The 13,321-nt window shown below is 45.7% G+C and overlaps 2 protein-coding genes across 7 annotated transcripts in view; both read right to left on the bottom strand.

The window, feature by feature from the left end:
- LOC126849880 (3-phosphoinositide-dependent protein kinase 1) overlaps positions 1 to 13,321 on the bottom strand; it is a 287,984-nt gene that overhangs the window by 5,582 nt on the left and 269,081 nt on the right. For 2 of the 5 annotated variants that reach the window (XM_050592218.1, XM_050592219.1), the window contains exon 3: positions 20 to 265. In XM_050592218.1, coding sequence (XP_050448175.1) covers positions 20 to 265 — 246 coding nt within the window. Of the gene's footprint in view, positions 1 to 19; positions 266 to 4,089; positions 4,399 to 8,933; positions 9,134 to 9,210; positions 9,696 to 13,321 lie in introns of those variants that run through there. The other 3 variants (XM_050592220.1, XM_050592222.1, XM_050592221.1) reach the window with 3 other exon arrangements.
- The window catches only part of LOC126849903 (dexamethasone-induced Ras-related protein 1), a 460,128-nt gene that overhangs the window by 210,113 nt on the left and 236,694 nt on the right, over positions 1 to 13,321 (bottom strand). The window lies entirely within an intron of this gene.

The raw sequence follows: 13,321 nt of genomic DNA, 5'->3' as shown, positions 1-13,321 counted from the left end.
TGCAAAAAAAGAGACTTACGGTAGAGAAGCTTCCTTCACCAATCACCTTGCCGAAGATGAAGTCCTTTGGAGTACGCTTGTGCGTTGGTGGGTTGATGGTGGTGAGGGTCGGGTTCGTCGTCGGTGGAACCCGGGGCGCCAGGGTGCTGGGAGGCGCCACCACACCATTGGTCACGTCGTTCGTCGGTGGAGACATTCTAGACACCGGCCCCTCCACCGTTACTGCCGGCTGTGGCGAAGCGGTAAGCGCCTGGTTCGCCACACGCTGCAATCAAATATACACCACTTGTCAGGCACACTGTCTTTGATCGTTCTATTTTCGCGAGCGGATAGCGATTTGCCAAGTGGAACCTACAACCTTGTCGACTTGTAACTTTATACTGATAACACGTCGGCTGTAATATAAACTTGATAATAATGTCGCGAGTCAAAAGTTACACGCGTGATAACTGTCGTTTTGTTTCCAATTGCGAGATTAATTTAAAATTAAGGCAGGTCTAAGTTTCTCCGATTATCTTACGGTCGAGAATGAAGAAAAAAAAAAAAAAAGAAAAAGAAGAAAAGAACGAGCGATAATCGCGGGAATCGGAAAATCGCGGGATTCGACAACGTTAAGACGATCGCCTCTTCGCCCCCTCGCCGCGCACGTTCGCGCGCTGCGGCCTCATTATCCTTTCCGCTCCGGAAGACGCGAGAGACATTCGCGCAGAGGAGGAGGCACGAACCTCCCGTGTCCGGCATTTAACTCCTCTCATCCGCCAACGGTCGTCCGGTACCAGGAAATCACGTACCGGAAGCATGACGTCAACCGCGACTGACCGACCGACCGGCCGACACGTGGTCGCGCCGTGCGGGTCAGAGGATGATGACAGAGGCGGGAGGAGGACAGAGGCGTCGTCGTTCGAGCCACGCAGAAAAGTAGAAACGCATTCGCGCGTGCACGCACGGCCCACGCGCACTAGAAGATCAAGGCTGCACACACGACCGAAGTCCAAAGTTTACGAGATTAATCGCGCGCGTTTCGCCATTTCCATATATATACATATGTATATATATATATATATATATATATATATATATATATATTTATTTATTTTTTTGCGGAAGCGCATCCGCTCTTTCGAAACTCACAAGCTATACATGTATATAGACGAGGCAATATTTTAATCCGCGTTAGAATTTAATGAGTAGCGCTGGTTGAATACATTTGCACGTTTGCAGAATGGTTTTATAATGATGAGAATTTCAAGATGTATCGAGGGGAAGGGGATGAGAAGCGCCGCTACCGTTAACAAGATTGCGACGCAATATCGGAAGGAACAGGAACGAGCCGTTTTCCCCGACGGATTTCCTTCGTTACAACGGAACGATATTATTGTCAGCTACCTCTTTCTCTCTCGAGACAGAGAGAGAGAGAGAGAGAGAGAGACAAAACGTGATGTAGTGCGTAATTGCGACCCGTTTGCGAGACGCTCTTTATAATACGCTAAACGACTGGGCCGCTCTCTCACGCGCGCGACCTCCGGTTCTTCCTCTTCTCGTAACAGAAAAAAAATCGCAAAGGGATCGGTACTGGAGTGTAAAAAGGTATTATAGCGCGATACAGGTTGAGCAACAGATGTTCTCTACCTGGTACCTGCTCGCAGGGGGTTGAAGACGTATTAACTACTGCTACGTTTAGAGAGGTATGAAATTCAATGGTCGAAGGGGTGAGAAGATCTGAAACCGGCCCCCGGATAGAACGTGTCGAGTGCCCGAGTATTTCCGTTCCCGAAGAGGAAGGATCACGATCCGCGCGTGTTCTCGCGAGATAAATGTCCCTTTACCGTGCCGTCCTACTAATCGTCCCTCATTTCCGGCTCGAAAGACGATCGAGCTCTCTTCTTTCCGCCGTCATTATCATTGCACTTCCGCCGAAAAACGATCCCCGTAGAGTCTCGTATGTACAAAGCATCGCAACAGGTTTCCCGCCCTCGACAGGATGCGCGGCAATTCTTTATTCATCCTCCTTTCTTTCAAGAGTCTTCATATTGATAAAAAAAAAAAAAAGATATTGTAAAATAGAAAAATCTAAGCTTCAAACTTTGAGCTAAACAAGATGTCCTAAAAATCCCCTTTCTACTTTTACAGTGTTTTTTACTTAGCGAGTCTTTTTAATTAAAGGAAAAATTCCAACAACTCGATTGCCATCGTCACAAACACCTGTCGCAAAATAAAATAAAAATAAAGAGCACCAAACGTTACAAACTCGACTATACATTCTTGATTATATATCCATATCATTAATCTTTGCGGATAACTTATCAGAACTAAATAATGACGGAATAATTACGTCTACTCTACTGGAAATCATGGGATGATGGATGACGCGAAACTGCAACTGGCGACAGCCTTATATCCGCAGCTCGTTGAATCCAGCTTTACGATTATTTGCGACAGCTGTTCGACAAGGAGAAACACTCCTCGCGAATCTGTTTCTGAGTCCGTAGCGATGAAGAATCGATATCCGATAAAAATAATAATAATCGCGGACAACAAAGTCACGCGTGAGGAATGATATGACGAGAGAGGAACGATCGGTAATGAATTGCTCGCGAGCCGAGTTGATCTCGGCTACACGTGTTTTCGCAATTGTTTTCCCGAGACGAGCGATTTATCGCAGGCTAGGGGCGATTTCGGCGAGAATTGCATAAGTCGACGACGATAAACGCGGATCGGCATTTCTTATTTTACCCGCCCTTTTCTTGCGGCCTGTCGTAATTTTCGGCGCGCGAACCCCTGGCACGAAGGGTGAAAAAGAAGCCGCTAATAAAAATAAACCGTAAAACCCTCTCAGAAATCGTAAAACGAGAGAATGGACGAAAAACACGGACGGGCATTGTTGTTTGTATAACAACGGTGCAGGCGAATGAAGTTTTATCACTTCATCGAGCATTCGACTTTTTATGATTTTCCCAGCTCGCCTTAATGAAGCACTTCGCATTTGTTAGAGATGCAACGAGGGCGACGATGACCAACAAATATTACGCATTACTCCGGCGTCGAGTTTCTTCGCAGATGAAGAAAAGGAAGAGAGAAAAGCGTTTCTCTAAATCTTGAAATAAGTATCCTCTTAAAAATACAGTGACAGAGAAAAAAAGAGAGAAAATTAAAAAACAAATACTACGGATATATTTGTATCGAAAAATTTTCTTTAAAATCAAAAAATTTTCATAGTACAATAAATAAGATTAGAATATTAATGAAATCGTTCGGCAAGAAAAATGCATAAAAAAATAAACAAACAAAAATCTCGCTAAAAATTAAAAAAAAAAAAAAATAAAAATAAACCGACGTATATTTTTGCTGATCGATTTCGAATAAACACATCGAGTGTCTCTTAAAACAATTAATTGACTCTGGTGGAGTCAATAATAACGAAGATAAAAATAGAAATCGAGGAGGCAATAAATCGCGGGGTGCGAAGAAGCCACGGATTAACGGCGCGCGAAAGAAATCTAATAAAAAATATCGGTCGTGTGTCGTACAAGTCATAACGGCACGAGAAAGGGGAGAGAAACGGACGGACGATAAAAGCCCAGGGTCGGCGACGAAAAGCCGCAGGTACGGTAAATAGCGGCGAGATAGAAGCGATAAATACGCAACGCCCTAATTTCGTGCTACCCGCCCGTCGTCGTCGGCCATCGATCACTCGTTTACGATGGATGGAAGAAAGGGGGGAGAAGAACCATATGAGGTCGACAGAAATGGGGATATATAGTATATACTCGAGGAAGCACTCGCGGTGTACTCAATGGAGAGAGCTAAGTTGATAAGAGCTATCGATGTCACGGTAAATCCACTCAAAATCGGTCGAAGAATAAACTGCTCATTTATCTTGAAGGTATTTAGAGAAAGCGATCGCGGTAAACTCTGTAGAATTATATATTTTAACGTCTTCCCTCTATAATCTATAAAGAGAGGTCTAATACCGGACTACGGAGGGGCTCTGCTGGCTGACCCAGAGTGATCACCGAGCCGGGTGGTACCGTCTTCGCGGAGGGCGAAAACCCACAGCGGCGGGCCCTTTCCTTTCCTCTCTTTATCTACCTTTTCTCGTTCTTCTTCTTCTTCTTCTTCTTCTTCTTCTTCTTCTTCTTCTTCCCAGGCCGGTTACGAGGCGGGCCCCACGGCGTCAACCATCCGTGTCAGGCCGTCGACCTCGTCGACGAGCATTCGCCCGAGAATCAGCGGCCCTATTCGCTTTCTTCTCTCTCTTTCTCTCTCTTTCTCGCCTTGACTCCGCCTTGCCCCGCTAGTTTATTTATTTGCTTATCTATTCCTTTTGCCGCCAGTTCTCCTTCACATTGCCTCCCCGCGTGCCGACGACGAAGACGACGAAGACGACGATATAATTCAACCACCGAGGCACCAAATACCGAGCGTTCCGCAAATGCGAAGCCTCGCCTCGATCGTCAGATATCGAGACGAGGTGGGGACCTCGAGTATATCGAAGAAATAATCGATACGCGAGCGACAGTCCACCGTGGAATGACCTAGGAAGATTTGCTTAGATCGCAGATACCGTGGCGGTTTGCGCGAACAGGAGTGGGGTATTTCGCTGAAGTATTTGAAAAGCAATCGGCGATATTTGAATTTCGGCCGATTGAGCAAAGGCCCTCCGAGAGGATGTGGCCGGCGACCCACGGTCCCGCAAAATTTTGTAACTGCTATTTATAGAACGAGTACGCGCGCGAGGATCGCGTCAGTGGAGGATTTAGAATCTGTCGGAGTCCTAAGTAAAAGAATATTAAAAAAAAAATATATTACGGGCATAATTTTTTTTTTTTTAATCACGAGAATATTTTTGCCAGCATTACTTTATCATTGTTAATGAGAGAACGAATAATTTCTATTTGTAGATTCCAGTAATCGAATATAAATATAAATAAGTTATGAGAGCACAAAAATATCGCATGGAGAAAATAATGTTCTATTTGAAAATAGCACACTGTGCAAATCGCGCTAGCGTTACATACACTATTGCAGTGACTACTGCTCTATTCGTTTCGTATCTCGCGACGAAAAGGTTAAAGACTATTCTTGGAGCGCGTCGATACGCGAATCTATTTCCGACGACGAGAGTATAAAAGGCGTGCGAAAAAGGAGCAGCGCCGGAGAAAAGAAAATGGCAAAGAAAAGAGAAAGAGAGAGAGAGAGAGAGAGAGGCTTGCGCACAACACACACAAGATCGACCGCTTTCCGGTACCCCCAGCATACCGAGTAGGCGCTCGTTCTTCGTCGCATATCCGCTACGCGTCCTTAGGGGCCTCGTCCCAGGACGAAATAAACTATCCGCGCATATCTTTACTCTTTCCTTCTCTCTCTCTTTCTTTATCTCACTCGCTGAATCATCCTGTATACGCCACTACCATCCAGCGGCATTCCAACGGACATTCTAATTTTAGCCTCGTGCTCGTCTCCTCTTTCTCTCTCTCTCTCTCTTTCTCTCTCTCTCTCTCTCTCTCTCTCTTGTACATTCTGCCGTCTTTTCTCCATCATCGTCTCTTCTCTTTCTTTCTCTCCTCTCCTCTTATGACGTTCTCTCTCGATACGCGTAGTTTTACCATTTCCTCTCTCTATCCCTTCGCGAGACGAGCGGAGGATGAGGGAAGGCGAAGGAGAGTGCGATGCTCTCTGTATATCCGCCGTCGTCGCCCACCCACCTCCCCTCCTCTTTTCTCTCGCGTCCTTTCTCTCTCTCTCTCTCTCTCTGTCTCTCTTTCGCGCGCCGCTACTCTCGTTTTTGCCGCTCTCGCAGGTAAGGGACTACGCCTATTGGCGCAGCACTTTTGCTCGTGAATGAGATGTTTTGCATTCGCAGACGCTGAGAAACGTGTCGCGAGTGAGCGAGCGAACGTTGCTAAATTGGATCACGCGCCGCCGATGCCCGACGAGTAAAAGCGTTCGTTTGACGGAGAGAGACCGAGGGAGAATGGAATTGAATAGAATACGGTTTGTCCGCGGCGGTTCTAGTAGGACATAAGACTCCCTCTCGTCTCGTCGCGAATGCAACGAGACAAAGATAGGCTTACGAAAAATAAGCATATTAATAGAACGAGAACAAATAGTAAGAGAGAGAGAGAGAGAGAACTCGGTATATACATATTCTTAATTATAAAACTCATTAATTAAAATTCGTTGATTACAAGCGAGAGAGAAAATATTTATTAGACTTTGCAATAAATGTTTTCCCCGAGCGAATAAATGAAAGTACAAAGTACGCGATACGTGTGCGACAACACGAGTAGTGATAAATAAAGAGCCAGACTTCCAAGTATCAAGAAAAAATTAGGCGATAAGTTCAAAATATAGATCAATAATATCGTGTTAGTGGAAGAAATGCGATAAGACTTGCAACGATATGTTAAGTGTTTATATCGATCATAATATTAATCGCCTTATCAGAGATCGCGAAATCAGATAATGAGATTCTTTTCTAATTTAGATTTTCGGCCATTTTATGGATCTATGTCAATGAAAAAATATACATGAGTAATTAATAAGCATGAGATTAAATTCTACTTTGGAGAAGAAGGTGGCTGGTTACAAAGTCCTTCTACGGGAAAGTCAAGTGCGTATGTAGAGGCTCGATTTCAAGGGTAAGAGATTTTAACAAAGCAACAGTCGATCTATGTAATATATTTCGACTTTGTTGCTATCTGCCTCGAAAACAGATGAGACGCTAGTTCGAGGTCTTAAAAATAATCTTTTTATTCGAAAACACACACGCTCTATCGAAGGTGTATTTTCCGAACATAAGCGGGATAAGGGTCAAGGAGGAAGAGGGGGATAAAGACGCGCGGCAACAACGTTTCTAATGCACGTATGTACCGTTATTGCCGTAGAGCGTGCATATAGGCAAATATATAGCTAAGTGTGCATATATATTGTTAAATTGGATACTTGAGAATTAACGGGACCGCGATACACGTATAGATATGCGATGCGGAATAAATGTGAAATTAATATAATAAAATATACTAGGTTAATTTCTAATTATACAATTCTAAAGAGTGCGCTAATTATGTAAATTATATATATTTTTCATTGAAAAGAAAAGTAAAAATAAAGAAAATGCGAGATTGTTTAAACATAAGAGCACTTACAATATCGCGTAGTTTCGTTGCACTACGCGAGTACCCTGAATTGTTTTTCCATTCGCATGCAACTCTCGAGGTGAGTTTCCCGCGTTTCCTTGCTCTCCATCGTATAACCCGAGCAAAGTTTCGAGAATTATGCGCTAGATACGAGCAGGGTGGTTTAATCCAGAGTGAGGTAGCTTCCCCCTCACGTAGATCATAATTTTGCCAGCGTTGGTATTTGCATTATGATACATTAATAGGAGCATTATCTACCGTAACGTTCGCGCGCACGGTCTGTTTGTGTTTACGTCGAGTAGCGTCAGAGAGGAATTATACAAGCGGCGGGATAATAACAACAAAAAAAAATCGACACTTCGCCAGCCTCTCTCATTATTTCTTTTTATTTTTATCTCCGCAACGTCATCGAGATAATGTCATCCAATGATCGAGGCTCTCGAGGCCTTTAAAGTCTGTTTTCCTTTTCACACAATATATCGCATAAACGAGCGATCGCGGACCAAACATGTTTTTTCGGACGCCGCTTATACAACGGCATTCTCTTCACACGCGGGCGTGACGGAATCTCGTTCGATCATTCGCGGTTCACGTGCCATGACCTTACGGCCTCCGGTCAGTTTTGATAATCTCTTTTTTTTCCCTTTTTTTTATTTCTATTTTCGGCCACCGGACAGGATATCGCACGCGCGACAAACTGATAGAGTCGGGGAGAGAAGACGCGATGCCTGTTATCAGATTCGTATCCTCAAGTTTGCTACTTAAATAAAACGGCTCAAAACCTCGGCGAGGTGAAATTTCGATCGAAATTATCGTCGCAATTATTGTCGAATTTCTGCGAAAGAGTCGAGATCAATTTTTCGATTGACAAATGTGAAATGAAATTTTTTTTTTTTTACAAATTGTGGCTTTTCTCCTATCGTGTTATCCTCGCTATTTCCTCGCAATGCTATATTATTTCTAGCTTACGTCACGCGTTGTTTACGAGCGTTGCCGCATCGCGCGTTGACTTAATTGACGGGTCTCTAAGTAATTTCGCAGAATAATATGAATAACCCCGCGATAACGAACGTGACATCCGCGATATCCGGCGAATTCGTTTAAAATTAACTGCGACTGTAAACAACTTTCGAGGGTCCTCCCCCCCTCGAATCGACCCCCGGTCGTACGGTTTTTCGAAGTCGACGGTGAACGAATTTATTTAAATTCGAGCGAGTGTAAATTATTCATGCCGCGAGGCAGTATATTAACCTCTCGCTTTCTCTCTTTCTCCCTTTCGCCCCTCCTCGTCCCCCGTTATTTATTTTATCGAGAACCGTCCGTTTCCCTCTTTCTCCCGAAAAAGAACGAGTTTCGCTCTTCGTCAGATCTCGCATTCACTTTTGAAGTTTAATAATACTTGCGTAAACACCAATTTATTTCGCGACTTATACGAGCGTATTCTTGTTATCGAATATATATATATATATATATATATATATATATATATATATATATGTTTCATATCAAAATAAATATTGTTCCTACAGCTAGCGAAGAAGAATGTGGACTCTGTAAGAAGATACTTCAAAGTTTCCGCATTCACGGCGAATATTTCCTGATCGAGCAAACGGGAAACGTTAGACGCTAAATCTTCGCCTCGGCAACATCGGCATTTACAAACAGCCTCGTCATCGTCGCTTGCTCCGATCGCTTATCACGCGCGCGTTTCCTCTCCGTGTTATATATACATATGTACGTATATCGAGACAAGTCAAAGCGTTTCTCTCTATCTCGATATATAATCCTACTTGCCTCGGCGTCTCGTTCGAGACGCAACGATGGACGATCGTCGAAACCAAAATTCAAGCAGATCCATCCGAATTTCGAGCCATTACATCGATTACCGCATATCTCTACCGCGAGTAAACTGTCACACTGATCTCGCGTTTCTGTAGCGGAGCTAACTACTTAACCACCGTATGTGTGTATACTATCGCGCCCCTTCGATCTGCCTCAAGACGATTTATTATGATGAGATATATACGCGAGACGAATCGACCGAGAGAAGAAAGTAAAGGTCTCTGCTTACCTTGAATAGTTTCTTAAGCCTCCGGTAGCCGCGATGTAATCGCGACACGTACTGCTTGTTGGAATCCAGTTTGATTGATTAAAGCCACAGTTGCGGGAACGAAGATGAAGGACCGAAACCGAAATGACGGGGATGATATTGTTGTAGAGCGGGATGGAAGAACAACTTTTTTTTTTGATCGCGGAATTGGGTGCGAGTATGTAGACGGATAATGATGTAGCGATGAAACTTGAAAAGCGGATCTGTGTCGCGGTTGTTGTTGTTGTTGTACGATCTGACTGTCACGTCGTCGTGGTCGCCGATCACCGACTGCGTATACCCGACGACAGCGTTGTTTCTCGCGGGTCAGTCTCGGATGGTACATATATATTGTCGTATATATATGCATGCGCGGGAACCGAAGAACGAAAAACACGTTCGTGGCCGTTAAGAGCCGTTCGCTTACTGAATCCGACGGTTGGCGTATCCCGGCTGCTAACCCGCGCTTTCTCCCCACCACGGCAGCGCCCGAGTTGGCGGCAAGCGTCCTCCCCTCCCTGCCCTACCTTGGACCCGACCCGTGTTCCCCACTGTCGCGCCGGGATCCGAGGGAAGCCGGCGATGGTGGGGAGGCCCGCGCGCCAGGGGCTCCCCCGGCACCCCTTCCGCGCCGGTAATCTTACCGCGGATCGTAAAGCACGCTTACCCCTGCGGTCAAGTGCGAAAATTGCAACGAAAGCACCGGGAGGACGCGTCTCCTCCTCGTAGTAGCGCGCTTCCTCGCGTCGTTTCCCGCATTCCACGCATCGACAGTTTGACAATCGATGATCTCGGGAATGCGTCGGGGAGTTTGGGAGAATGAAAATTATACGAGCCGTCGTACGGCGTTAGAGAGTATATAGAGACCTCGATGTATAGCCGCCGTTAGAGAGAGAAAGAAGCGAAATCGATTCCGAATCAAGGATCGAGATGCCCATTTTCTCTATTAAAGTTGAAGGATCCTTCTCGCGAGTATTCTCCCTTCGCATTATCGATGATGAACAGCGTCGACCGTTTGTCACATCGCTCGCGACGACTTTACGTTGCGATCTCGAGCGAGCACCGCCGGAGGGGAAGCTGTGCGCGCGCGCGCGCCCATATGGTAGGGGACAGGACGATTTCGCGCCCAACGGATGGGGGAAACCAGGGAAACCCCACGCACGGCGCATGCACCGATCGCCGGAGTTGGTGGAGTTGCTCAAACGACGGCGCCAGAATCCACCCCTCCTGTCCTCCTATCTCCCTCTCTCTCCTCTTTCCCGCGTCCGGCGGCGGGGGGAGGAGATAGGGGGCGAGAGGGGTTTGGTTCCTCGTCGGTGCATTCTCGCCTTGGAAGGGAGCGCACTGATCACACGCGCGGCGATATTCGTTCTCTCTCTCTCTCTCTCTCTCTCTTTCGTTACCTCTCACGCTCCCGCCCCTCCCTAACCCTCCGACTCCGATGTGTTTGTTTGTTTATAGTCGTGTTCTGGGAAATACCCGATACGAGTAACGGAGTCTCATACGCGCGCCATGCCATGCCATGCCATGCTATGCCGTCGTACCGTGCCGTGCCGCGCGCTGCGTCGCTTGCATTCCCATTCTGGAGTTGCATCCGGTCGGTTCTCGGATTCCTCCGAGACTTCGAAAAGCGGCCGTGATGCGTCCCGTGGTGCGGCGAGGTTGTTGGTATGCGCCTCGGCCCGGATTTCGGAATCCTCTCGGAGATCCTCTCTTCTCTTCCCGCCCTTTTTTTCCCGTTATCTGTGTGTGCGTGCGTGCGTGCGCGTGTGTGTGTGTGTGTGTGTGTGTGTGTGGTGCGTACGCACTCTTCGGTGCCTTTCAACTTTTTCCAGGAAAAAGAGATGATTTTTTTTTTTTGAATGAACGTAAAAATGCGGACGTCTCCGAAAAAGAGAGAAGAACATACATCTCTACTTATACATATATACGCGTCTCTCCATTCGATCATTAAAATAATCGACGTAGTAGAAAGATATACTTTCTCGTCAGAGATTTCTGTAGAATATTGATCGAAGAAAGAAACTGTCCTATATAATACACTCATATATTTTTTTTTACATTCCACATTCCAATACCCTGTAGTCCAGTTACTTCGGATATCCCCGACATCCGTCCGTTTATAATTTATTAATACAAACGGAACGATCGAGAGTGCACGGAGTGTGATCGTTGATCATCGTCGACGGCGCGGCCGCGGGTTCCCTTCTCCGTAAATCTTCCTGACGCCGTCGATAGATAACCCTCTCGCCCGCGACTCTCGTGCGGCGGACAAGCGTCGTGTTCCCGGGATCGATAGAGGAGAAAGAGAGAGAGAGAGAGAGAGAGAGAGAGAAGGCGCAACCGTTTATCTGGCTGCGCGTTTCGGAAAAGTAGTCTACCTGTAATCTCAGGAATGCACTACGTCATCGCCTGGCAATCCGCGTAATGTGTACACGCTCTCGCTCGTCTATATATCTGCAAAATCACACGGCAAATATTGTACAATGATGTTGTGTAATGACGCATGACGGTGGCGTCTCTCCGCGTGATCCGTACGAGGAAAACGTTAGTGGATGCGTGTACGACGATAAGGCAACCAAGGACGATAATTAATTAGGGGGAGGGGCGATGCCCGGACACGCTGAACCTACGGAAGGCGCCTAGAGGGATTATGTTCGGGATGAACGGAAACTTTCGGGACGTTCCTTTCTCAGCTTTCCACCAAATTTTTCCGACACGGACCTCCCGTAGTTTTTGGGACCTCGTGTGTACATCCGACAATTTTCCAAACCATATTTCCGCACTCTCTCTGCCCGCGTCCTAAACAGATCTTTACAATCCACGGAGTATACTTTAGATAACGTCAAACAAATAAACTTACGCAATCGATCTATCGGTTTGCCTACGGCTTGAGAATGCCAGCTGTTCCTCCTGTTGTTTTTCCGTTTTTATCTAGTTTTTCAGACGGAGGAAGGTCGGCTCTGGCAGGGGGGAATGTCCACACGGCGTGATATATCGAAGCGAACGTTTCCACGACGAGAAAGAGAGAACTCGCCGGAATGCTTCAGCGCGCATAACAACAATATATAACGACCGGCAATTATTCACCGAACGCTATAATAGGCTGCGATTTGCGGAAGAGTCGACAACAAACGCGGCGGATATTCCCTTGGACTTTGCCGTATCGTAAGAGAGATGGTCGCGAATAAATAAGACATATTGATGAGCGAAAGCGAAACAACAACATTGTTCGAACAATTGATAGAATATTAATTGATCGCGTCGATTAATCGGCAGCAACATTGACGAACAAGATGATGACGTGTTTACATTCGTGTAAAAATATCCTCGTAAACGATCGTTAGATTCAAAGGACCGGAACCCGCATTCGCTTGCTGACCATTGATTGGCAATAACGTGCGCGAAATATGTACATCATGTGTGTCCCGGGCTTGTAAAATATTTTAGAAAGACCGGAAGTGTGGTGTAAAGAAGACAGGGGACACAAAAGAGAAGAACATCGTAAAAAGTTTTTTGACTTTGGCGGTTTTTTTTGTTTTTCTTTAAGAAACCTCCGAGGCCGAGAAACTGTTTACGGATTAAGCGTTCAGATGTCTTTTAAGATATAGCCGTATTGCTTTTATTGTATAACCGAGACGTGAAAAAAAGCCGGAGAAATCAATGCTTAGACACAAGGCCGGTCGGACGCGATATCAAGATATTTTGAAAACACGAATACTATGAAATGTATTGTGTGAATGGCGTATCATTATAAGACCTATCCTCGCGTAAATCGCAAAAAGATTTCACGTTTGGGAAAATATTGTTGATGATGCAATAATATTTTCCCCTACGTCCATTTTCACGAAATTCAAAATATTTTTACATCAAGCGGGAGGAGAGAGAAACATGCGTGACAACAACAACAACAACAACAACTTGACACGTCGTATGCTTTGCTGTCGTAGTCCGACACACGACATAGAGAGAATTTCTCCGCCGAAGAGAATACACTTTTTGCGAAATCAGCCGGTTGTTCTGGTATGTCAATGAACAGAAATCCTTGTTCCCCTTCGGACGGATTCCCCCGCAATTTCCGTCGCGTCCCATC

The sequence above is a fragment of the Cataglyphis hispanica genome, chromosome 5 (genome assembly GCF_021464435.1).
Source record: "Cataglyphis hispanica isolate Lineage 1 chromosome 5, ULB_Chis1_1.0, whole genome shotgun sequence".
Taxonomy (NCBI): Eukaryota; Metazoa; Arthropoda; class Insecta; order Hymenoptera; family Formicidae; genus Cataglyphis; species Cataglyphis hispanica.
The sequence above is the reverse complement of the archived record's forward strand: the minus strand, read 5'-3'. Positions and strand labels throughout refer to the sequence as shown.